This window comes from Colossoma macropomum, unplaced genomic scaffold (genome assembly GCF_904425465.1).
Source record: "Colossoma macropomum unplaced genomic scaffold, Colossoma_macropomum, whole genome shotgun sequence".
Taxonomy (NCBI): domain Eukaryota; kingdom Metazoa; phylum Chordata; class Actinopteri; order Characiformes; family Serrasalmidae; genus Colossoma; species Colossoma macropomum.
In genome coordinates, this window is record NW_023494990.1 from 229,641 (window position 1) to 252,892 (window position 23,252).

Consider the following 23,252-nt stretch of genomic DNA (forward strand, 5'->3'; position numbering starts at 1 on the left):
CATGTTTTTTTTTCCCTAAAGTAATTCTTGGGGAAGTAATCCAATGATAAGAGTAGCTGGAGTTTTGAAATTATGCAAAAAAGGGAAAATGACAAAAATGGACATTCTTCCATGCATCAACAGCAGTAATATTAAATCAGAAATAGATGCAAGTTGTAAGCTAAGCAGCTAACAGGTTGCTATGAACATTTTGGTTTGTAGAAAACAGTGATATGACAAATGTCAACTAAATCTTTATTTTTGGTGTTTTTGTTTTTTTAATCTGCGAAACATTATTAACTTTTAATTTTTTTTAGGTGGAGGGATAAATGAGTCGAAAAGTCAAGGTGGAGACGTGTCGCTAAGTGAGGTGGCATAGTGAATGGTGAATGCTCACTGTTTTTTTACGGTGCATAGTGGGAATTTTCAGGGAATGAATGTTTGAAGCGCACTGGAATGATTTTGACAATGGTACACCCTAGTAAATGTCTGATTCCCTGTGCAGAACCCAAACTACTGAACTAAGGAGCTCTTTAAGACATAGCCTTGTTCACACTGACCATGTCTAAAGTTATGACCTTTTATACAGGGGCCTCTAATTTCATATTCCAAACTCATCCTGAAAACTATGAATATTTGCAATAAAGTTGATGTGATTTGCAAAGAGATGTGATGTTCACCTCAGCCAAACTGCTAAAAATCTAAAAAGCAGCATTAAGAACACCAGTCCCTTTATAAACTGATTAGTAAACTGTGAGACTGCAATAAAAACTCATTTCCGTTTTTTCTTTTTCTTTTTCTTTTTCTTTTTGTTTTCTTTCTCTTGTGATTTGCCATCCAGACCCTCTGCACTCCGATCCGATCTCTGGTCACCTTGATCCATTTCATCCTGATCCTCTGCATTCTGGTCTGATCTCTGGTCACCTTGATCCATTTCATCCTGATCCTCTGCGCTTTCTGCTTTTCCTGATTCTTTTTCTGACTTTACCCATGTCCATTTATTAGGATTCAGGAATGAAGTGACGCGTTCCATTTTAGATGTGTCCACACTGTAAGCACAAAATTAGCAGATTTATTGCTTATATTACTCAGTAACCATCAGCTTAGTTATGAGTGTCACTGAGGCACAATCAGTATTTAGTGAAGAATAATAGATTATCAGGTAACAGTAGTCTACCTCCAAATTAATATTTCAGCTATTATAAATATATACTATCTGCTCAATTTCATATAGCATGGTCACACAAGTTGTCATAGTTATGTACAGTCAGCTCCATAATTATTGCCAATCTTTAGTACAAATGGTTTAAAATGTAATGAAAAATGTCTTTGTGGTTAATTAGCTCAGTCTCACAGCAGAAATATGACAAAGATCAAACCTTTCACAGCAGTAAGTGTAATCTAACAAAACAAATACCCTCTTCAGAAGATAAAATCTTTTAACAAAATCATGCATCACAATTATTAGCAACCCTGTTATTAGGTCAGGGGGTGGGGATGACTATGTCAGGTCCTTTATGCTGCACTAATTGACTCATTTTTCTTTGGGTCTGGATGTTTTGGATCATTGTCCTACTGGAAGATCCAACAATGGCCCAGTTATAGCTTTTTGGCAGAGATAGCCAGACCTTCATTTAAAATCTGTTTATATTCTACAAACAGGGATCAGGTTCTTTTCTGTATAACCATATTTCTTTTTACACTCACCCTTAGTGTTTGTTGCCAAAAAAACTCTATTTTTGTTTCATCTGACCACAGAATCATGTTCCAATCAAAGTTCAAGTTCCAGGTGCATCTAGCTAACTCCAGGTGCTTATGTTTATGATTTAGATGAAAGTAAGGCCTTTTTTTTGGGTATGACTTCCAAATAGTTTTGGAGGTGGCATCTAACTGTAGTTTTGAAAACTAAATTCTATCATCTTCTGCAATCCTCCAAACAAGCCCCTTGGAGAAAAATTTGTCTCTCTTAGCCATCCTCCTCATTGTGTGTGGGGGTAAAATAAACATGCATTCTCATCCAGACAGGTTCACTATTGCTTCAGTTGTTTTCAGCTTTAGCTATTGCCCTAAAAGTGGTCCAGTCTTAATCAATATATACATCAGTGATATTCCTGATGGGTCCTCTCAGGCAGTGCAGCAGGCTTTTCATGCCAGTGGCAGCTCAAAATTTTGTGACATCCACTGAGAAATATCTGACACACAGCTGGTGAGTTTTGATTATCAGAAGGAATGGAAATATATAACTGTGTCATCAGCATAGCTATAAAAATGATCCTTAATGACCTCACTTAGAGGTAGCATGTAAAAGAGAAAAGCAAAGGCTCTAAAACTGAATCTTGAGAGACTCCACATGAAATGCCAAATCTTTTTGATGAATGAATTTCCATTAAAACCATGATGTGCCTTTTTACCTAAATATGATTTAAACCATTCTAAAACTGTGCCTGAGAGGCCGACTCAGCATTCAAGATGCTGGATTAGAATCTTGTGGTAAATGACATCAAAAGCTTTGATTGATTGATAGATTGTTTTGAATTATTAATCTTATTTGTTTTAGCATTTCATATTTTCTTTACTTGTGTTATTTACTGCTTTACTAATAATGTTTGGTCTTAATTTATTTTCTTTGCTATATTCTACTTTCTTTTTTTACTCTTTTCCCTTGTTTTTTGTAGAATGTTTGCCTACATTGTAAATGTACATCCATAATGTACTCTTAGTTTAAATAAAGGTTGATTGATTGAGGCCCATTTTCAGATGTGTAGCTATTTTTATAGCCACTCTTTATTTTTTTTAACACAGTTTTGTCTCATTTTCATTTGTATGTTCTCTAATTTTCCCCATTTTGATGAATGAAGGGAATTTGAATTTGGCACATTTATAGCCCACTGAAACAGGAAGTCATTCATGACTGCTAAAGAGTTCCTGAACATTCAGGTACTCAGGTTGTGACATGAAATACAAATGGGACCATGCTTCTGTTACATTTTGTCTATAACAATGTATAGGGCCAATAGAGTTTTTGTTTTCTTAGAGGAAAGTTATTTCAATTAAAGGTTAGATTTCTCCCATGCTTTCAGCATGCTATTAAGCTATTTGTCTGTAATTAGCATATAATTTAAAGTGACCAGGTCTTTTCCCATTCCTCTGTGCTAAATGTACTTACAGCAGTTTGCATTCTGATTTCTGCAGCATCTCAGCAAGCTTTTTCGCTGAATCTCCCAGTTTACGATTCTCACGCAGATCCAGCTCTCTCAGGTGTGAAGGGTTTAAGGTAAAAGCTGAAGTCAGAGCAGCACAGCCCTCCTTTTCTATACTGCATTTTTTAAGCCTGTAGACAGAGATAGATTCTTTATATCAGAACACTACAAAAACTATACAATATGATTGATCTCATTATGCAGCATTACATTATTATAATAATGAAAATCATGCGTATTATTATCATGCAACAAAGGTCTCTCATTTGCGAGAAATGAAAGTCTGAATTTGTGAACGTGCAGTCAATATAAGTCTCTGTTCTGTATTCCATTAGATGAGAGTTAAGTTACTTACAGTAGTTTCTGTATTTTACAGTCCTGATTCTCCAGTAGAACACAGAGCTCCTTTATTCCTGCATCTCCCAATTTATTCTCACTCAGATCCAGCTCTCTGATATATGATGGATTTTGACAAAGAGCTGAGCTGAGACTAAAAGAAAATTCCTCTGTAATAGTCTTAACAAGTCTGTAAAGAGTGGGGAGAACAGAGAGAAGTTTCGCTACTGGACACAGTGAAGAAATAAAAATAAAAATTGTGTTGTATAAACTGCAATAAATAATAAACACATCTATCAGAACATTACTTCTGTAGTCACTAAATATTAAAAATGAAATATTAAAACAAGAGGCAATAAAGAGTAGTCTACCCAATAACAGCTATTCAGAAATTATATTTTTATAGTTTAGTCCTGTTAAAAATATTAAAATCAATCATTTTTAATACATATAAACAGATGACACATCTACATTGATACACTTACGTACATATTGAATCTGTTAAGTTATTGAGAATAACAATGAACTATTATGCTAAAATATTTGCATGTTATTAACCCTTTAATGTAGACGATATTACTCACTTCAGTTTCTCCAGTTTACAGAGAGGATTCATCAGTAGATTGCAGAGCTCGTGCACTCCTGATTTATCTAATGTATTCTTGTTGAGATCCAGCTCTCTCAGGTGTGAGGGGTTTACAATTAGAGCAGAAACCAGATCAGCACAGTCTCTCTCTGTAATAGTGCCTGATCTATACAGCCTGCAGAGGAAGACAAAGAAAGTCAGGAGTAGCTATATTTAAAAAATGACTCTCAAACTGTATTATTTTTACTTTTGCTTCATGTATCTGTATAAACTGTAGTTGTATTTTTGGCCAGTGCCCCATAAGTAGTTTCTTTTTGCCAGTGGTGAATCAGTCCAAGGCCAGTTTGTATGTAAATATTTTTAAATACCAGAACAAGAAAATAATTAGAGGTCTGGCATGCAGACTAAAACAACTACACAAAAATAAAATAAAGCATGAAGTATTCCAGCTCTTTCATGAACTTTACATTTTAATTGTGTTTACACATGGACATGTAGCAGCTGCACATATGATTAAACATTCTTTAATGCAGAAACTTTTAATCAGTAATCAGGTAATCCAAACTTTGCATACAAGATGTATTAAGATTTGAAAATGCTTGGGTTCCTGGACATTTTGTGTACAGAATTATTTTTTTGCCTGGACCAGCAACCAAAAGCCAGGAAAATCCTGGCAGTCCTCAATGAAAAGCAAGCTACTGTGAGTGAAAGCAGCTTTAGCTGTACCCTTAACCAGTAGCATTCTGGGTAGATACCCAGTAACAAGATCAAGATTTAAGATTAAGTGACCCTTATTACTCCCACAATGGGGAAATTTCACCTCCACGTTAACCCATCCGTGCAGTGAAACACCACATACACACTAGTGAATGTACACTAGGGGGGCAGTGAGCAGCCCTATTCACAGTGCCCAGGGAGCAGTTGGGGTTAGGTGCCTTGCTCAAGGGCACATCAGTCACGTACTCTTGAGCACATCTACAATAAAATCTAGTAGAATAATGTTCATTGTTCACAGCATAAAGTGCTTCTGTAGCTGTAACTATGTCTCTTTTAGGAACAGACTAATCTGTGTGGGGTGTTTGTTAAACAAGATGTTTCTGTTACAGACTCCTGTGAGGCTACAAATGAATATAAATTTTCTGCACATAAAATTGACTAACTGACACTGAGCTCTGCGAACCTTACAGAGACAAAAGGAACAAGATCTACATCATTTAAAATTAGAGCTTACAAAATCCTGACTAATATAACACAGTCATCCATACCACATTAAAAAAATACTACAACCAAAACAATCACTGGAAATCCATCTGAAGGTGAATGAAAGTGTTTTTAATCTGAATGCATTATTTAACTACAAGAGAAAATTCAAGTTGACTTACAGTGCCAACTAAAACACTTGAAAATTTAAAGCAGTTGTAGATTGAATTGCTGTTAATTGTTGTTGATAACTGGGTTCATATAGTAATTTCAGGTGGTTGCTATGGTTTTTCATGTAGTGGTAGTGTGTTGCTGTTTGGTTGCTATGATATTCCAGCTGGTTGTTAGAGCATTGCTTTGCAGTTGTTAGGTGGTATTTATAGTTGCTAAGGTGTTGCTAAACAGTTGCTAATGGGTCCAAGGTAATTCTTAAGGTGTTACTAGGTGGTTGCGAAAGTGTTTCAGGTGGTTCCTAGGATGTTGCTAGGTGGTTGCTAATGGGTTGCTAGGCTGTTTGAAATGTTATTCCTGGTGGTTGCTAGGCAGCTGCCATTGAAACTTTGGAGGTTGCTATGGTGATATTATGGTATTGGAGGTGATTGCTAGAGTGTTGTTATGAGGTTACCATGAATTCTCTGCTAGGGGGTTGCTAAGTGGTTCCCACTGTGTTCCAGGTGGTTGCTAGCAAGTATGTAAATTGATATATAGATAGTATATGCAAATCCCAGAAAAAGCGCCCACCAGCCATACTGTTAAAATTCAGTCAGCATAATGTGTATGAGCAGTCAATGCCAGCTATGGCTTCCAAATCAAGATATCAAGAAAAAGCAAATTTGATCAGAGGTGCTGATCCATACCAAACCAATAAGTTATCTTTAAGTGCCAATTATGTGTTGTTGTACAACTTTTTCAGGCATAATCCAAACATGAATACTGTATCAGCATACGCACTACAGGAGCTGAAAGCATACAAATCACCAGAATTCTATAATTATTTGGTTTGTAGAAGGATCAGTGATATTCTATTTCCATTTTCTAAGGCCACTGTGATTGCAGTGAGCAATACCTGTATATCTGTGTTTGATGGGGATAAACAATGTAATTTTGACATTAGCAAGTTATGTGAGCCCTGATGACATTCTGACATTAACTACATTTATTGTCCAGCTAAAGCAGAAAGTATCTAGATATAAATAGTTAAACCACATAAGTCAATCGTTAGTCAATGTCAGCCGTCAATTGTGAACAATTCACAACACTGAAAAATGATCAAAACTCCAGAACTACTACTCCTCCTAACTGTCTAGCTGTGACAGACTGATTAGAGCAGACTTTGGTAACGTTATAGGGAGATGCTGAAAGGTTCTCCTGTTTATTCTCTCTATTGAAGATTTCTCCTTAGCTTGCTCAGCTCATTAGTCTCCTTCCCCTCATGAGGTTGAACAGCCAGGGATGCTATAAACCTTACATCTTTTTATTTGTTGTTGCTTTTTTCACTACAGCCATGAAGCTAATAACATAAGCTAATAACATAAGATAACAATGGAGTGCTGGGCTTGTGCTGTCCAGTGACAAGTGACGACAATTGTGGCGTCAATCGAATACTGTCTATAATGTTGGTGAGGGTCAGCGTGAGAAGTGTTCATTGTGACAGATTGGCAGTTAGATTTTAATTTTCTAAACATTCTGCCATTCTGTTCATATATGGGAAGAACTGACTGAGCAAACTCTGTATGGAAACGGTACGTCCAACTGGTCTAGCACAAGCACGCTATTCTGCACAATCACACAAAGTTTAGTAATTCTCTCTCAGAAGCTGTTAGAGAAGAAAGTATTTAACTTTTGAGCATAGAATAATAATATGTTTTAAAAAAGAAAGGTTTTTTTCAACGTAACTTAACAATAACCATCTGAACACTACATGACAAACAATGCACAGATCATGGGCTGTTATTCAGTCTGCTAATGAAATACCAGGTAGACTTCTATGTAGATTAAAAAGGATACACTTTCAAAACCTACCATGGATAATGTAATTCAGTCAGTCTTAAAGCCAGTCTGCAGGGAGAAAAACAGTCTACATGGATATAGAAAAAAACTGCTTACGTAAGTTTCTCCAGTCTGTAGTGTGGCTCCTTCAGCAGAGCACACAGCTGATTCACCTCAATATCTGTTGCTTGTTTCTTGCTCAGATCTAAAGCTTTCTGCAGTAAGGCGTCTTCATGTAGAAATGCATTAAGACAGTTGTAGGCCTCCTCTGCATCATCACTGTTCAGCAGCCTGTAAAGGGAAGAGCAGTACAGCTACATTAATAACTGTATAATGAGGGACATCTCTGTTCAGCAGTCTGTGGAGGGAGGAGCAGTAAAGCTACATTAATAACTGTATATTGAGGAAAAAACAGGAGTCTTCTACTCCTAATAGGGATGTAATGTCATCGGTGTGTAAAGACAGAATGTATCAGTTATAATTTCCTGCCCTCCTTTATCAAGGGCTGTTACTGGAACATTCTATGGCATTTTGCATGTCAGTCAAATGGCCTTGACTGTCAGAGTAGGCAATGAGTAGTCATGCTAAGCTAATAAACCCTCCAGACTTTCTAGCGGAACACTGTTGTAAAAATGTCAGCACTGTACAACTGAAAACAAAGACCCTAAACGAGTGTTTACTATCTACTGCTACTTATCTTACAGCAAACAAACTGAATAGTAGCCACTGTACATTACTGCACTCTTCTTTAATGAAGCGCACAGGATAATAATGTTTATACACAATTTTTTTTTGCTTCTAAATCTTTCCTAATCGCAAACTATCTTAAGACCATATACATTAAAAGCATTTTTACTCTGCTCATAGAACACCCTCAAATGGTCTATCAAATGTAGAACTGGCTCTTGTACATGTTGAAAAACAAATCCTCAATATGTTCATCATTTTTAAATTGTTTTGAAATACATTCATCATAAAGTTTTAACAGAATAAAGTCTGTTAAGTGGAATCTTTGAGTTTAATCAACATATTGAAATTTAGTATAGTCTGTTGCTATTAGTAACTGGAGAAACTGGCAAAGGAGACAAAATTCTACTGGCTCTTCGCTTCATATATTATTTAACTGGTACATAAACTGAGTGAAAAAAAGAAAGCCTGTTTTTTAGATGCTCTTGTCTTTTTATCGATTGCTTTATTATTAAAGTTTGTGAACGTTTTACATTTAAACTTAAACCCACTTATTAGAATTATTATTAGTATTAACGATAGTTTCTAATACATTAATTATCAGTAAGAATTTCCGCACAATCCCTGCATTGTTGGTGTCGGTCCCCATGTTTTACTCACTCACTGTCTCTGTGTTGTCTTTCAAATAATTGGCTATCCTCATTATTTTTGGCATGTTCTCTATTGCTGAGTGGGCTTCACAATGAACTGGGCACTACAGCAACCACTTTTTCAATGAACATAGCAAAAGTAGTTGAACCAACCAATCAACAGAAGTTAAACCAACCATAATAAATCAATTTAATTGAACTTTAATGTATTTAATTTAGCAGTTTAGGCAATTATGATAAATTATGTTGTATCAAAGCAAGACCCTGAAGACTCTGTACCATGAAAACTACTTTTTGTCATCAGTTGTCTTTTATAACTGACCTTGTCTGCGGGTTAGCATTTACATTCTTTCTTCATTTCTGTATTTATCTTTCTTTCTTTATTTATCTACCTGTTTAGTTCTTTGGACTTTAACATTCAGTATAAACCATGTGTTCCTTACTTAAGAAGAGTTTTTGCATTACTTTTGGTAGATTATTGGTCAGTTTAATGTCAGAGGTGAATTCTAGTTTAAAATTTTTCCTTAACTTTTTTTTCATAGTGAATTCATTAATTATTAATGAACCCCCTGGAACAAGAATTAAATGTCTAGTCTAGCTTCTTGAATGTAGGGCAGTTCTTTATTCATAAAATGTTTTTCTGTATAGCATGAAAGAATACCAGTAGTAAATGAAAATATAGTATGTAAAATTACAATGTATTCACAATTTCCCACTCATATATTCAACTTGGACTAAAAATGAAAATTCTAATATTACATGCAAAATAATATCCTCTGTTTGAGATTTTAGTAAATCATACTTATAGTGATCATCATGAGTAGATATATTGCTCTGCTTCCCCTCTTCTACTAATATCAGAACAGTTATAAACTCTACAGCTGCCATGTTTTAGATAAAGCCTTTGTACTCTTTGCGTTGTGATGGGCTGACTGACAGGTCAGCTATGAAAATGAAAACGCAATTGGCAATTTCTAAACCATGCCGTAACAGACTAAGCACTGTACTAAATGTAATTGCAAAGTGAAATGCTGTTTTTCTTTTTTTTTTACATTTGAATTTTAGTAGTGTGGTGCTTTCTCTGATATCGCAGTTCCAAATGTCTCATTACAATGTCAAAATCACATCACTGTCATATCAAAGCCATTTTTCTCCAATTATTATTTTATTACTGACTACAGCAGGCATTCTTTGTATGATGAATGGATCAATAGAAATATTATAAAATTGCTTGGAATAAAATCAACCTATACATTAACTTACATTAAAAGTAAAAAAGTTTTCCTGTAAAGTTACCGTTTTGAGGAACTACATATAAGTGGGAAATTTAAATTCAAATAGAATTTGAATTCAAATAGAATCAAGTAGAAATACACTGTCCTTTTACATATTACATTTTTATATACATTTAGCTTCCATGGTAATTCCATTGTAATTGTAGCATACATCAATCTTTGCGTTTATATTTCTTACCTCAGTTTTCTCTTCAACTTCACAAATAAGTTAATAAGCTCCTCCATTTCTGTATCTCCAGGATCGTTCCCTCTGAGATTCCAGAGCAGCATAGCCTTCACTTGATATACTGCAGAATGAAAGACTGAAGAAAGGACATTTGATGGCTTTATTAAAACAGCATTATTCAACCTTGTTCTGCTTTTAGATAGACAGTGTTCCTAAATATAATTTTCTATTTGCATTTTGTATAAATCACATCTTCACAAACGTGTTCATGATTTTATTTTCTTAACATGAAAAAACTAGAATTCACCCCAGTGTCTGTAGTTTAAGGTTCTGATTGTTCAGTAGAGAACAGATCTGCTTCACTCCAGAGTTTCCGAGTTTGTTCTCACTCAGATCCAGCTCTATCAGGTGTGAAGGATTTGAACAAACAGCTGATGACAGAGCAGCACAGCCTTCTTCTGTAATACTGCTCTTATTCAGCCTGCAGACAGAGAAGAATTGTGGAGAAAAAAGTTTGCACTAGTGTACAAGATAGTAACATCATGCAAGTGACAAAATACCAATGTATACTTGTAATAAATACAATACTTGTATATATTTGGAAACATTAACAAAAAATCAAAATGTACTGAACTACACACTTCAGTATCTGTGTTCTGCAGTGTGAATCCTCCAGTAGATCAGAGATTGTATTTTCCCACTTAGATCCAGCTCTGTCTGCAGTAAGGGGTTCTTTCCTAGAACTTTAGCCAGAGAATCACAGACTTCCTCTGCAGTAGAACTGTTCAACAGTCTGTGGATATGGTAAAACACAAGCAAATAAAAACACTAATATTACTAAAAAGTAGAACTGCCTAGCCATTACCCTTTTTCACTCCCCCTTTAAACACTTTATTGTGTTAATGTGAACATTTCTCATTATCTTTCATACTTGCTACACCAGCTTCATTAGCAGTGATGATTAAAGAATCTAAGCCAACACATTTCTATCTATTTATCTATCTATCTATCTATCTATCTATCTATATCTATATATATATATATATATATATATATATATATACACACACACACACACACACACACACACATCTTAAGAGCCTTCAATGGCTACATATTATGTAGCTGGCTGAGCTGCTCCGTTCATATGCCTCACCTCTAATTGTACAGTCAGCAAATTTAGGCCTTTTCTAGGTTCTGAGGTTTAGACTGAGCTCTAAGGTGGTTGTTCATTGAGAGCAGTATCCTTTATTACTGAAAGACTTTTTACTCAGTCTATTCAAAATGACTTCTCTCTTATTCATTTTTTATTTTATCATTTAAATCTCTCCTAAATACTTGTTTTCACTGTTGACACTAGTCATTGCATGCAGTGCTGTCTATATGTGTCTCACTGTCATGTCTTTATATGGTTCTAAAAGTTATGGTTCTAAACTCCTAAAGATTAAAGTGATAAATACTAAGAATCTTTACCTATTCATTTTAAACAGTATAGGCAAATACAAGCACAGTTTATAAAATGTTAAATCTTTTAGATGTTGAAGGTTGAATAAGGGATGGAAATTTAAAAACAAAATGTCCAAAGCACTGAAAGATGGACAAAGATGGCACAGCAGAGCTCTGTAAGTAAGGAACTACAGTCTATGACAGAGGTAAATTAAAATTCAGTAAGGTCCAGTTAAAGAAAATTTCCTCAAGCAAAGGTCCGGAACATCATAATGTCCAACTTGCATTATGACTCAGTGCCATATACTGTGAACTGAAGTAGCCTAGTAGGTATATCAACATCTTATCCAGTCAACAACTGAATGTCAAATCAAATAAAGTATAATTCAGTGATATTTCAACAACATTTATTGTCAGTTGTCTCAATTTAGAGCGCGCCATGTGAAATAACTTCCCTCTGACTCACTTTCTTCTCCAACTGCCTGTCTCGCCTCGTCACTCCCCTATGTGTGCATCACTCACTTGAGTCTTAGTGCTCATCCTATTGCACAGATCTGATTGATATACGTGATATTTATAACGCATGCAATTGGTCTTTCAGTTTCGTGGGCCGCTGAATCTGTACTGTAATGACTAGAAATGATACGCCGATTAAAATAGGACCACCCCATCAAAATTAATGCTCCATAGTTACAGGTCCAGTTCCGCACAGGATAGTGTTTGGGCCGCCTATTAGTGACCTCTGGTTTATTAGAAAAATAAATTTAAAAGCTCCAAATTGTAATAATTTTATTATTTGTTATTTTAATGTTTTTGACATACTTGACAAACTATTAACTAGACACCTCCTCAAAGCAAGTTTTTAACAATCAAATAAATATTCCAAGCATAAGTGGTAAACACATTGCACATTGCTACCTCAGTGACTTCAGTTTACAATTTGGATCCTCAAGCAGACCAGTAAGCTTATCCACTCCTGTATCTCCAGGATTGTTCCCTCTGAGATCTAGCTCTATCAGGTGTGATGAGGGGTTAGATTTCAGAGCTGAAGCCAGATCAGCATATCCTTCCTCTGTTATATTGCAGAATGAAAGACTGGAGAAAGAGGAAAATATTAATAAAAACTAAATTAAAACTTTTCTTAACCACTGTTTGGTTTCTTAAAATTACTAACTTTAGTTTTTCAAGTTTGGAGTTTGATTCCTTTAGTAGATGTGAAATCTGCTTCACTCCAGAGTTTCCTAGTTTATTCTCACTCAGATCCAGCTCTATCAGGTGTGAAGGATTTAAGCAAAGAGCTGATGATAGAGCAGCACAGCCACGCTCTGTAATGCTGCACTTATTCAGCCTGTAGAAAGAACAAAATGCATATTTTAATCATTTATTTGACCTTTATGAGGATAATAAAATCATTTCCATGCATTAGTATTTTTTTATTATATTAAATAAATGTTGACTGACTTTCTTTACAGATTAAACTAATTAGATTAAACTATGAATTATTCTATAAAAAAGTTACAGTAATAAAATTGTACATAAAATTGCATAGTATTTTTCAGATATTGCATCATATAACACAAAAATAGATTTGACTCAAATAAAATAATACCAACACCTACAAAGAAATGAACTTACTTCAGTGTCTGCGTTCTGCAGTGTAAATCTTTTACTAGACCAGAGAGTTTCTTTATTTCTGAATCTCCTTGTATTTTCCCACTCAGATCCAGCTCTCTTTGCAGTAAGGGATTTATTCCTAAAACGTTACTCAGAGTATCACAGATTTCCATTGCAGAACCACATTTCAACAGCCTGCAAGGAAACAAAATACATAGGCATGATGGCTTTAATTGATGGTAATGTTTTTTTAAGAAAACATATTGAATCTAGTATATCAAAACTGCTCTGCTGGCTGTTATACTATAAAAATAGTTCACCTCAGTTTTTTCAGTTTACATTTTGGACCTTGCAGTAGATCAGTAAGCTCCTTCACTCCTGTATCTCCAGGATCATTCCCTCTGAGATCCAGTTCTATCAGGCGTGATGAGCAGTTTGATTTCAGAGCTGAAGCCAGAGTAGCATATCCTTCCCCTTCAATGTTACAGTTGCTAAATCTGGAAGTAGAATGAAGAAATCAGACTGCCTCTTATGTTTTTTTTTATAAATGCTTTAAGTTTTTTTATTCTTTCCTGTTTCTATTAAAGTCAATTTATTCATAAGTGATCAAAAACTATTACAACTATTACAAAGAGCAGATCACCATCTACAATAATACTATGAAAATGTGCAGAAAGTCATAACTCTCTAGTGTAATTAATAAATATAAAGACAATATTTAAGTACTTTTTTCAATGTAGATCAAACTATTTAACTCTAACTTTCCTGCTAGTGTGTCTCAGAGAGATTTAGCTTCTAAAATTTGCGGTTTTAGAAAGTACTAGGTATCTTCAAAATTCCGAGTTCGACTTTGTCATACAAGTCTCCAAAAAGAAAAAAGCATTTCAAGTCTGGATTACAAAGCTTCTGAAAGGGTCATGATTGCACTGGAGCCCTCATTGAAAAGGCAAAATGCAGTCCTTCCAGGAAAAAAATGAAAGTCTGCTGCATGCAGTGTTCCTAAGATGGATTTAAAAGTTCTGCTGTTAGTTGCTAAAGCTCTAAATGACATTAAAGTTCCTGAATATCTGTATGTTTATAATCTTAGATCTGTAGATACTGACCTTTTGCAAACACTTTTCATAAAATACAGAAAACACAGGGAGGCTTTTTCTGTTATTCTGCTTCTAAACTGTGGAACTCAGTTCACCTGTTACAGTCAAGCATAGCTCTCACTTTTAATACACACATGAAAACATCACTTCAACTTAGAGTTTAATTAAATTCTGTGTCATTCATGTATATTTTTTAAATCTGATCTCTGATTGCTTCATTCAATTTTATTTGTTTTTTTCTATTTTATTCTTTTATATTGTTGTTACCAAACAGTAACTCTACCAGAATAAAATCAAACTCAAATGTAACTTCTATTACTGTTTAACTTTATTATCTGTCTGTATAGCACCTTGAGCTGCCACCTATATGAAAAGTACTCTGTAAATAAAGTCATTAAAGTTATTATAAAAAGAAAATTGAGATTTAACAGTCTTAACAACTCATTCATTACATACCTCTTCAATAATAATTCTATACTTACAGAGCTCATGAAAAATAAATTACTGTAAATATGAATGTACTCTCCCTCTAAACTGCTGTCAGTCCCAGAACACCTTTAGCTGATTTATATTTATAGAGTTGCTGCTCCTAAACACATGTAATTAATCCCTTCATGAAGTATTACTTACATCAGTTTCTCCAGTTTGCAGTGAGGTTGCTTCAATAGGTTGCAAAGCTTCTGCACTCCTGATTTATCTAGTTTATTTCCATTCAGATCCAGTTGTCTCAGATGTGAGGGGTTTACAATGAGAGCAGAAAACAGATCAGCACAGTCTCTCTCTGTCAAACTGCCTGTTTTATAAAGCCTGTAGAAAAAGAGAGCAAGAGAGAGAGATGGAGATACAAAGTAAGAGAGAAAGTAATTATTCTCTGTCAGAGATACTCAGCAGAGCCACTTTCAGACTAAATACAGGCTGGAAGACCATAGCCTGGCGATAGAGCAAGGCAGGCACAGAAAAACCTCAGGGGAAAGTCAAGAGAGGATAAGACAGAAAAACAATTTCTCTTTATTGTCAAAAAAAAAAGAAAAACATAGAGATAAATACTTCAGTAAATTCAGAAATGAAATCCCTGAATTCAGTGGACTCCCTGAACTACAGAAACTGAAAAAATATTATTAGGAGAGGGCCAAAATGCTACTCTGGCTAGCCGATCTGTAGATGAGTGCAGAGAGAGAGGGTCAGTACAGTGAAGGGACACCATCAGTGAAATATATCAAAATGTACATAATTAAATATTTATAAAATGCTTTATGCTTTTACACACACCCATGTATATTTATGGAACTTTATGTATGAAATATCTTTGTAAATTCTGTGTGTATGAACTGTGTGTGTGTGTGTGTGTGTGTGTGAGAAAGAGAGAGAGAGAGAGAGAGAGAGAGAGAAAGAAAGAGAGAGAGAGTCAATGGTCACCATATGTAAAAATGAAAATACATTATTTTTTCACTACAGTTTAATTTTCTGAACATTCTGACATTCATTTCATAGGTCGGAAAATCAGATTTGAGCAATATTTTCATAATAAAATCATAATACTTTTAAAACTAAGAACAATTTGCCAACCCAAGAAAGACCACATGTTGTTATTGAGTCTGCTAATAACTTTTATGTAGATTAAAAAGATCATCAAAAACTACCATGAATTGTGCAATAGAGACTTAAGGTAGTCTAAAGGTTTATGTATATTATTAACTCCTTACATAAGTTTCTCCAGTCTGTAGTGTGGCTCCTCCAGTAGAGCACACAGCTTCTTCACCTCAATATCTGTTGGTTGTTTCTTGCTCAGATCTAAAGCCTTCTGTAATAAGGGGTCTTTGTGTAGAACTGCATTAAGACAGTTGTAGGCTTCCTCTGCATCATCACCGTTCAGCAGCCTGTAAAGGGAAGAACAGTACAGCTACATTAATAACTGGATAATGAGGAAAAAACAGTAGTCTGCTACTTAACAATGTGAACGTTATCAATGTGTAATCACAGGCTGTATCTGTTAAAATAACCTGCCCTCCTTCATCAAGGGCTGTTACTGTCACGATTCCTGGTTCACATTCGGACTCTCAGACCACCAAGGACTTCACTTCCCAGAATCCTTCAGTCAGTCAGGAGACTCTTCCAGCCAATCACAAATCACCCAACAGATCACAGTCACCTGAATACTAATCATCATCACCTGTTTTACTATGTATATATACCGGTCTGTTTGAAACTCGTCTTTGCGAAGTGTTGCCCTTACTTAGTCAGTGCACACCAAGCCGTTTGCTTTTCTGACTGCTACTCCGTGTTTGACCTCACTTGTTTTTTCTGTTTTTGATTCTCGCTTCTATCTTGGCTTTGTTAGATAGTTGTTTTGGTATATGTGCTTTTTCTGGTTACGACCCTCACTTGTTTTTTCGACTTCGCTTTTGCCTTTGCCCCTGTATTTTGTCTGCTTATTCTGGTTATTGACCTGGTCTGGTGTTAACCCTGTTTACTCCCGTCCGAATAAATCTTCCAGATTAACTTTTATCCGCGTGTGTCTGATCTGCAAACCCTGCGTTACAGTTACTGGATCCATCTATAGTATTTTGCATGTCAGTCAAATGGCCTTGACTGTCATAGTGGGCAGTTACTGGTCATGCTAACCTATAAAACCCACCAGACTCTCTACCCGAAACACTGCTGTAAAAATGTCAGCACTGTATAAGTGAAAACAAAGATCCTAAACAAGTGTTTCTGCTACTCATACAGCAAACACACTGAATAGTGGCCACTGTACATCACTGCCCTCCTGAGGCCTCTTTATTAAAGTTCATAATTATTTATACACCATCTGTGCACACAAAAATATTTTTCTAAATTCTTCATACCTGCAAACCATCTTAAAATCAATTGCACATGAACAAGCATGCTGACTCTCCTTATAGAACATCTTTTTTATCAATTTTTTTTTTATAATCCCCACCAGGCTGTTCACCAAGCTCAGTGACCTGGAAATCAGCACCCCCCCTGTGTAATTGGATCTTGGACTTCCTGACAAACAGACCCCAGTCTGTGAGATTGGGCAGTCATATGTTCTCCACCCGTGCCCTGAAGACTGGTGTTCCACAAGGCTGTGTGCTGAGTCCTCTGTTCTTATCCCTGTTTACCCATGACTGCATTTCTCTGCATACATCTAACATCATTATTAAATTTGCAGACGATACCACAGTGGTTGGTAAAAAATCAATTCTTAGATGCATCGCAATGCGGACGTAGATGATTCTGAATAGATTCACAAATGTCAAAAATTTAATTTAAATATTAATTTATAACGTAATGTTGACGGAACACAAAAGCGCCTCTCAATGTTCTACTTTTTACAAGGCTGAAGTCACTTCTCATTCGAATTTTCCCGTTCCACCTTAAATGGTGCCTGAGGCGCCAGAATGTAACTGCTGCACCATTTAAGGTGGAACAGGAAAATTCTAACAAAAAGCTGGAAAATGAGAAACTGACTTCAGTTTCATGTTTTTTTTAGTGTTTGACAGTTTCTTGTTGCAGATTAAACATATCAGAAAACCAGCTGGAGTGATAATAAATGCAAATAAGTCTGTTTGTCTCCAAATTATTGATGTTCGTCTTAAACCCTTCTCTTTGCCTTTTCGTTAGCTACTAGCTAAGGAAACTAGCAGTCATAGGCTATATTAATTCCAGCATTTAAGATCATTTATTGTTCAAACTGTGTTAGAACGATCAGCAGAGCTTTATTTTACTGCAAATGAGGAGATTAGAAATATACTTCTGATGTGGAGTCGCAACCGGCCAGTAAAAGAAGATGCCGACCCCTGAGCTAGCGTGCTGACTTCTGTGGAGTTGAGGGGGAAAACCTTATTACATGTTTCCATCCATTTTCCGTCCGGTTGTAGTTGCTGCCAACCAACGGACCATCGATCGAGTGATGTCAGAGCTTCCACCTGACTTGGAAAGGACAAAGCGAACTACAAACTCTATCACAACTTTTATTGCCAAGGATTTGCATCTGTGCTCAGTCTTTGAGCACCAAGGCTTTCACACTATGCAGAGATACAGCATTCCGTCTCTAAGATATTTTACTGACACAGTGACGCCCCCCACTCTCTACAATCAGACCCAAACCTAAGTTATAGAATCACTGAAGAAAATATGTAGAATAGCTGTAAACTATTGTGTGGACATTTATCACCACAGGATCTTATTTCGCCGTAACTGCGCATTTTATCGCAGATGAGTGGCAGCCTGCGTCTCATGTGCTATAACAAGAGCAGTGAATGAGAGTCTTCCAGTTCACTTGTCACATCACTTCTACTTGATTTATTAATAAAATATATTGGAAGTAAATTCGTTATGGATCATTACAGATACTTTGCTTTAAAAGTTCCAAGTCCTCACACAGTGAGAAAAAAAAGAAATCCTGTATAGAAAAAAAAGATTCATCAAGATGCATCAATAATCTTTTTATAATCTCATCGCAGCCTTCTGAATCGTAATCAAATCGATTCGTGAGGTGCCTAGAGATTCCCATCCCTATTGGCCACATTAGCGACAATGATGAATCGGCCTACAGGGAGGAGATCCAGCACCTGGCTGCCTGGTGTACCACCAACAACCTCTCCCTCAACACAGACAAAACCAAGGAGCTCATTGTGGACTACCGGAAAAACAAAATCTGCACACAATCTCCTGTCCAAATCAATGGTTCTGAGGTAGAGCGTGTCTCCAGCTTCAAGTTCCTGGGAGTACACATCTCCGAAGATCTTTCATGGACACTCAACACCTCACACTTGGTTAAGAAGGCACAGCAGCCTCTCTGCTTCCTGAGGAGACTGAAGAAGTAACATCTGTCTCCTCAGATTCTTTCAAACTTCTACAGCTGCACCATCAAAAGCGTACTGACCAACTGTGTGACAGTGTGGTACAGCAGCTCCTCTGAGGCCAACAGGAAGGCCCTCCAAAAAGTGGTGAGGACCGCTGAGTGCATCACTGGCACACGGCTCCCTGCCATCAGAGACATTCACCACCAGTGCTGTGAGCGCAAAGTGCGCAGGATCATCAAGAACTACTCCCACCCCAGCCACACACTGTTTAACCTCCTCCCATCCGGGAGGGGATACAGAAGCATTTGGACCAGAACCAGTCAGCTCAGGTCCGGCTTCTTTCCATCACCCTGCTGATCTCCACACCACTCCACTAATGCTCATACTTGTATGTTGCACACAATATTTATTATCATTTATTATCACTTGTATTGCCATACAACAGGCTGTTAACTGTATATAGTTACATATTTCATTGATATATCATATTTATGCCTGTCATTGCACATTTGCACTGTCTGTTTGCACTATTACTACTATTTGCACTTCTGGTACATTTTGCATTTTGTTGCCTCATACTTGTACTGAGCAATGACAAAGTTGAATCTTTCTATCTATCTATCTATCTATATATATATATATATATATATATATATATTGAACTTATTGAAAATGTAATATAGTCTGTTGCTATTAGCAGCTGGACAAACTGGCGTAGGAGACAGGATTTTATTGACTCCATCACCATATTGATACAGAACTACAGCCTCTGGATTCCAGTATCAAATGCTTCAAACTGACCCAGGCCATAAACTGAGTGAACTTTGCCCTGCAAGGTTTACTGCCCTAATGGATAAGAGGTCAAGCTCCAAAAAGAAGGCCTTTTTACCAATTGTTTTATTATTAAACTTTGTGAATGTTTTACCTGTATGCATATGTGTGTCTTCTCACAGGTGTTCCTTCAGATATTGAGAAAATCATTACTATTTCTATTATTTACTGTCTCCTTAAGTCAGTTGAACCAACCATAATAAATCAAGTTTATTGAATTTTAATGTGTTGAGTTTAGCAATTCAGTCAATTTAAGTAAATTAAAGTTGGTTAAACAAAATTAACTTATTTTAAAAGAAAGTTTCAACCTGAAGACTCGGTACCTTGAAAGCAACTTTGTATCATGTATATTTTTTATCATTTTTGATTACTGAGAATTCACACCTATATTATTTTAATCTTCTCTTGGTGTCTGTAAGATAGCAGTGAAGCAGATAAACAGCTGGAGTAAGAGCTAGCCAGGCTAAAGGAGTTAATTTTATTTCATTTTGGTTAGTTTAGGGCTGTAGTGCTCGAGTTCGGTCTCAAGACTTTTTTAATGTAGTACCATTATGTATAACATAGTAGTATACTCTATAAAAATTTGTACTCAGACTTGTCTCAGTGCTGTAATTTGTTTTGTGATAAAATCTTTTTGGAACCTCATTTAACTGTTCAATGTGATTTCACTGTGTGAAATAACCTCACCCACCTTTAAGTTCGTTCTATTTTTTTGTCGCTGCACATTTAAACAGTCCTCCTTGTCTCATTCTACCATACTGTAAGTATTGGTTGGTTAATTTCTATTATTTCCAGATGTTTTCCAATCTCATTATACCTCAACAAGTAACCTAGGTTATGTTCTGTTCTTTATTCTGTTCAATCTGAAGTAAATTTAAAAATTCTGTCTCAGAGGTATCTAGTCGAGTTTCTGAAGCCAGAAAATCTACAGCTGTCAGACTGAGGAAGCTAACTCAAACATCTGTTCATACAGTAGGTCTGTTACACGTAAATGGGTTTTCACTGAATCTGACAGCCTTGCATGATGTTTAGTCCACTGTTTTACTAATTGTTGCTAAATGTACTCAAAGACACATATTTGCACCTGGCTAGCTAGCTAACAGTGTTTGTAGTTTAATGTCACTAATTAGAGTTTAATTGGCAAGTGATGTGAGATATGAAGGCTGGTTTTCAGTATAAACTCTATTAAATTGTATTGTACTATACTCTCTTAAAACAAGGGGTAGTTTTTTCGAGCAGAGAAAAGGACAGGAAGGGTTGCTAATGTCAGATGGATGGCATTATTGATTGGAACATTTAGGTTTGCTAATTTAAAGGCTTTAGTTTGACTTTCATTTCTGTCAGAAGATATCTTGATATAATTTTGATGACAAAACAAGTATTACTTATAACAGCCAAGTAAATCAATTAATCAAGCCACCAAGACAAAAACAGGAAAGCTGTTGTTTTAATCATACTTTCATGATATTTCATGATATAGGCATTGGTTAAATTGGTTGAGTGATGATTAGTTGCATTTATTCAAAGAAGTCAGAATGGGCATTGACTGGATTCATTCAGAATGGGTGTTAAAAGCAATGAAACTTTCAATCCATACTGCATTTGTGTTTGTTAGTAGAAGAGGAGGCATTTTATTATGTTTTGAAATACATCCCTCCAGCCTTGATTCTCTGGACTCCAATTCCCAGAACCCTCTAGGTGAACATGTGACTGTGACACCACACCAGTCCATGTATCAGACATCTGCCCTGCCTGACTATTGATTTGTTTCACCTGCTTTTATATATCATGTGATTAGTTCAGTTTAGTATATGAGCCTTTTTTCACAATGCTACTGAGCATTCTTTCCAGTGAACTGGTTGACTTCCCTCTGTATTTTTTGTGTCTCACTTTTTGCCTGTTAACTTTTGGATTTTAGTTGTTTGTTATGTTTGTTTATTGTTGTATGTGGTTTATTTTGGATCTGACCTTTGTCTGTTTTTATACACAAGTTTGGATGTCGTAAAGCCTCTTTTGTTCATTTTAACTGCATGCATCTGATTAATTCTGTCATGTTACAACAGTTTTGTTTTGTGAAAAGAAAGTAAAGACTAATTAAAGCCTGGTCTGGTAGAGGACTACATTTTTTGGATTTTGTTATTTACTAGGTCTCGCTTTCATTTGGACTCGGTCTTGACATGGTTTCACTCTCGATTTGGACTTGACTGTGACTTGGACTTGGTCCCCAATAAACTTGGCCTTGATCCAGTCTCACCTTTAGTTTGACTAGGTGTTGACTTTGGCTTGACTAGTCATGGGTTTGGACTTGACAAAGGTGGTCTTGACTTTCATTCTTTCTTTGTCTGTCCATCTATCTTTTTAATTACTGAGAGTTTAATATTCAGTATAAATGTTTTGCTCCTCACTCAGCATTCAGTGGGTGTTTATTCTGGTAGGCTATTAATCAGTTGTAATGTCTGCAGTGCATTTTGTTTCTTAATATTTTTCATATTCAATTCATTAATCATAAATAAGAAGCCCCCAAACCAATAATTAAATGTGTAGTCTTGTCACAAAACTACCCCCTCCTGGGCTTGTGCAGTAGTGTATGTTTTGTATGTTTGTCCAGTTCCACCCTGGCTCCACACACTCCTCCATTACACACAGCTGCAGATCATTCTCTGGACTAATTAAGTCTCCTAAACGTACCCCTCTTTTGGACTGTTAGTTTGTGAAGTTTCTGTTTATTCTGACTTCAGAGCTGTGCTTTTCTTTATGTTGTTTCCTGTGTTTTAACTCTCACTTTTTCTTTCTGGCTTTTGATGGTGGATATGCCTCTGATGTTGCCTGTCTGTGTTTTCACCCCTGCCTGTTGTGTACATGAGTGTTGGACTGCCTAAAATAAAGCCATCTTACACCTTCAACTGACCTACATGCCTTTGACATTACAGAAGACTTTGACTACCAAGGTTGCAGCAAGGGGCTTCAAAACCTCAAACACCATTAAGCCTGTAACCACACTGCCAGCTTACCCTAGCTTCTACTACAGGAAGCTGGAGCTGTGGAGAGAGTTTATGGGTGAGTACCTCTGATATTTGGCCCACTATAGTCAGTTGTTCCAGTCTGAGAAGGCTAAAGTGGCTTTTGTGGTTCTGTAATTGCACAGGCCTGCCACAGATGGGCAGCTCACGTGTGGCCTCAATTAGCAAGGTGGCCCACTCACTGGAGAAGATCTGGAGCCTCTTCCAGTCTGCTTTTGTCCACTGCTGGAAGAGGAGGAGGCTTCCCAAGGATTTTTTTGGGGGGCTACACCACTTTCACTCTACTCCCTGTGTCCCACGCAGAGTCCAGGATTGCAGACAAGGGTCCGCATAGGGCTCTAGAGCACC

At 36.3% G+C, this 23,252-nt stretch overlaps 1 protein-coding gene and 1 long non-coding RNA gene across 2 annotated transcripts; both read right to left on the reverse strand.

Moving 5' to 3' along the window:
* Positions 1 to 414: 414 nt before the first annotated feature.
* Positions 415 to 10,175, reverse strand: LOC118800645 (ribonuclease inhibitor-like). The gene is made up of 6 exons (XM_036560903.1): positions 10,101 to 10,175; positions 7,408 to 7,581; positions 4,100 to 4,276; positions 3,535 to 3,705; positions 3,146 to 3,310; positions 415 to 1,028 (listed from the first exon to the last, which is right to left on the reverse strand). The coding sequence occupies exons 1-6, from the start codon at positions 10,145 to 10,147 to the stop codon at positions 752 to 754; spliced, it is 1,011 nt and encodes a 336-aa protein (XP_036416796.1). The 5' UTR covers positions 10,148 to 10,175; the 3' UTR covers positions 415 to 751.
* Positions 10,176 to 10,178: 3 nt separating this feature from the next.
* Positions 10,179 to 10,780, reverse strand: LOC118800647. Its single transcript, XR_005006269.1, has 3 exons — positions 10,730 to 10,780; positions 10,396 to 10,569; positions 10,179 to 10,224 (listed from the first exon to the last, which is right to left on the reverse strand). It is a non-coding gene; the product is annotated as an uncharacterized LOC118800647 (long non-coding RNA).
* Between the last annotated feature and the right edge of the window lie 12,472 nt (positions 10,781 to 23,252).

Excerpts from the sequence above, each read along its gene's own strand:
- LOC118800645 (XM_036560903.1), bottom strand. The coding sequence starts at position 10,147 with ATGGAGGAGCTTATTAACTTATTTGTGAAGTTGAAGAGAAAACTGAG. Across the intron at positions 7,582-10,100 it reads AAGTTGAAGAGAAAACTGAG|GCTGCTGAACAGTGATGATG; the intron begins GTAAGAAATATA and ends TTCCCTTTACAG. Across the intron at positions 3,706-4,099 it reads TGTAAACTGGAGAAACTGAA|ACTTGTTAAGACTATTACAG; the intron begins GTGAGTAATATC and ends CACTCTTTACAG.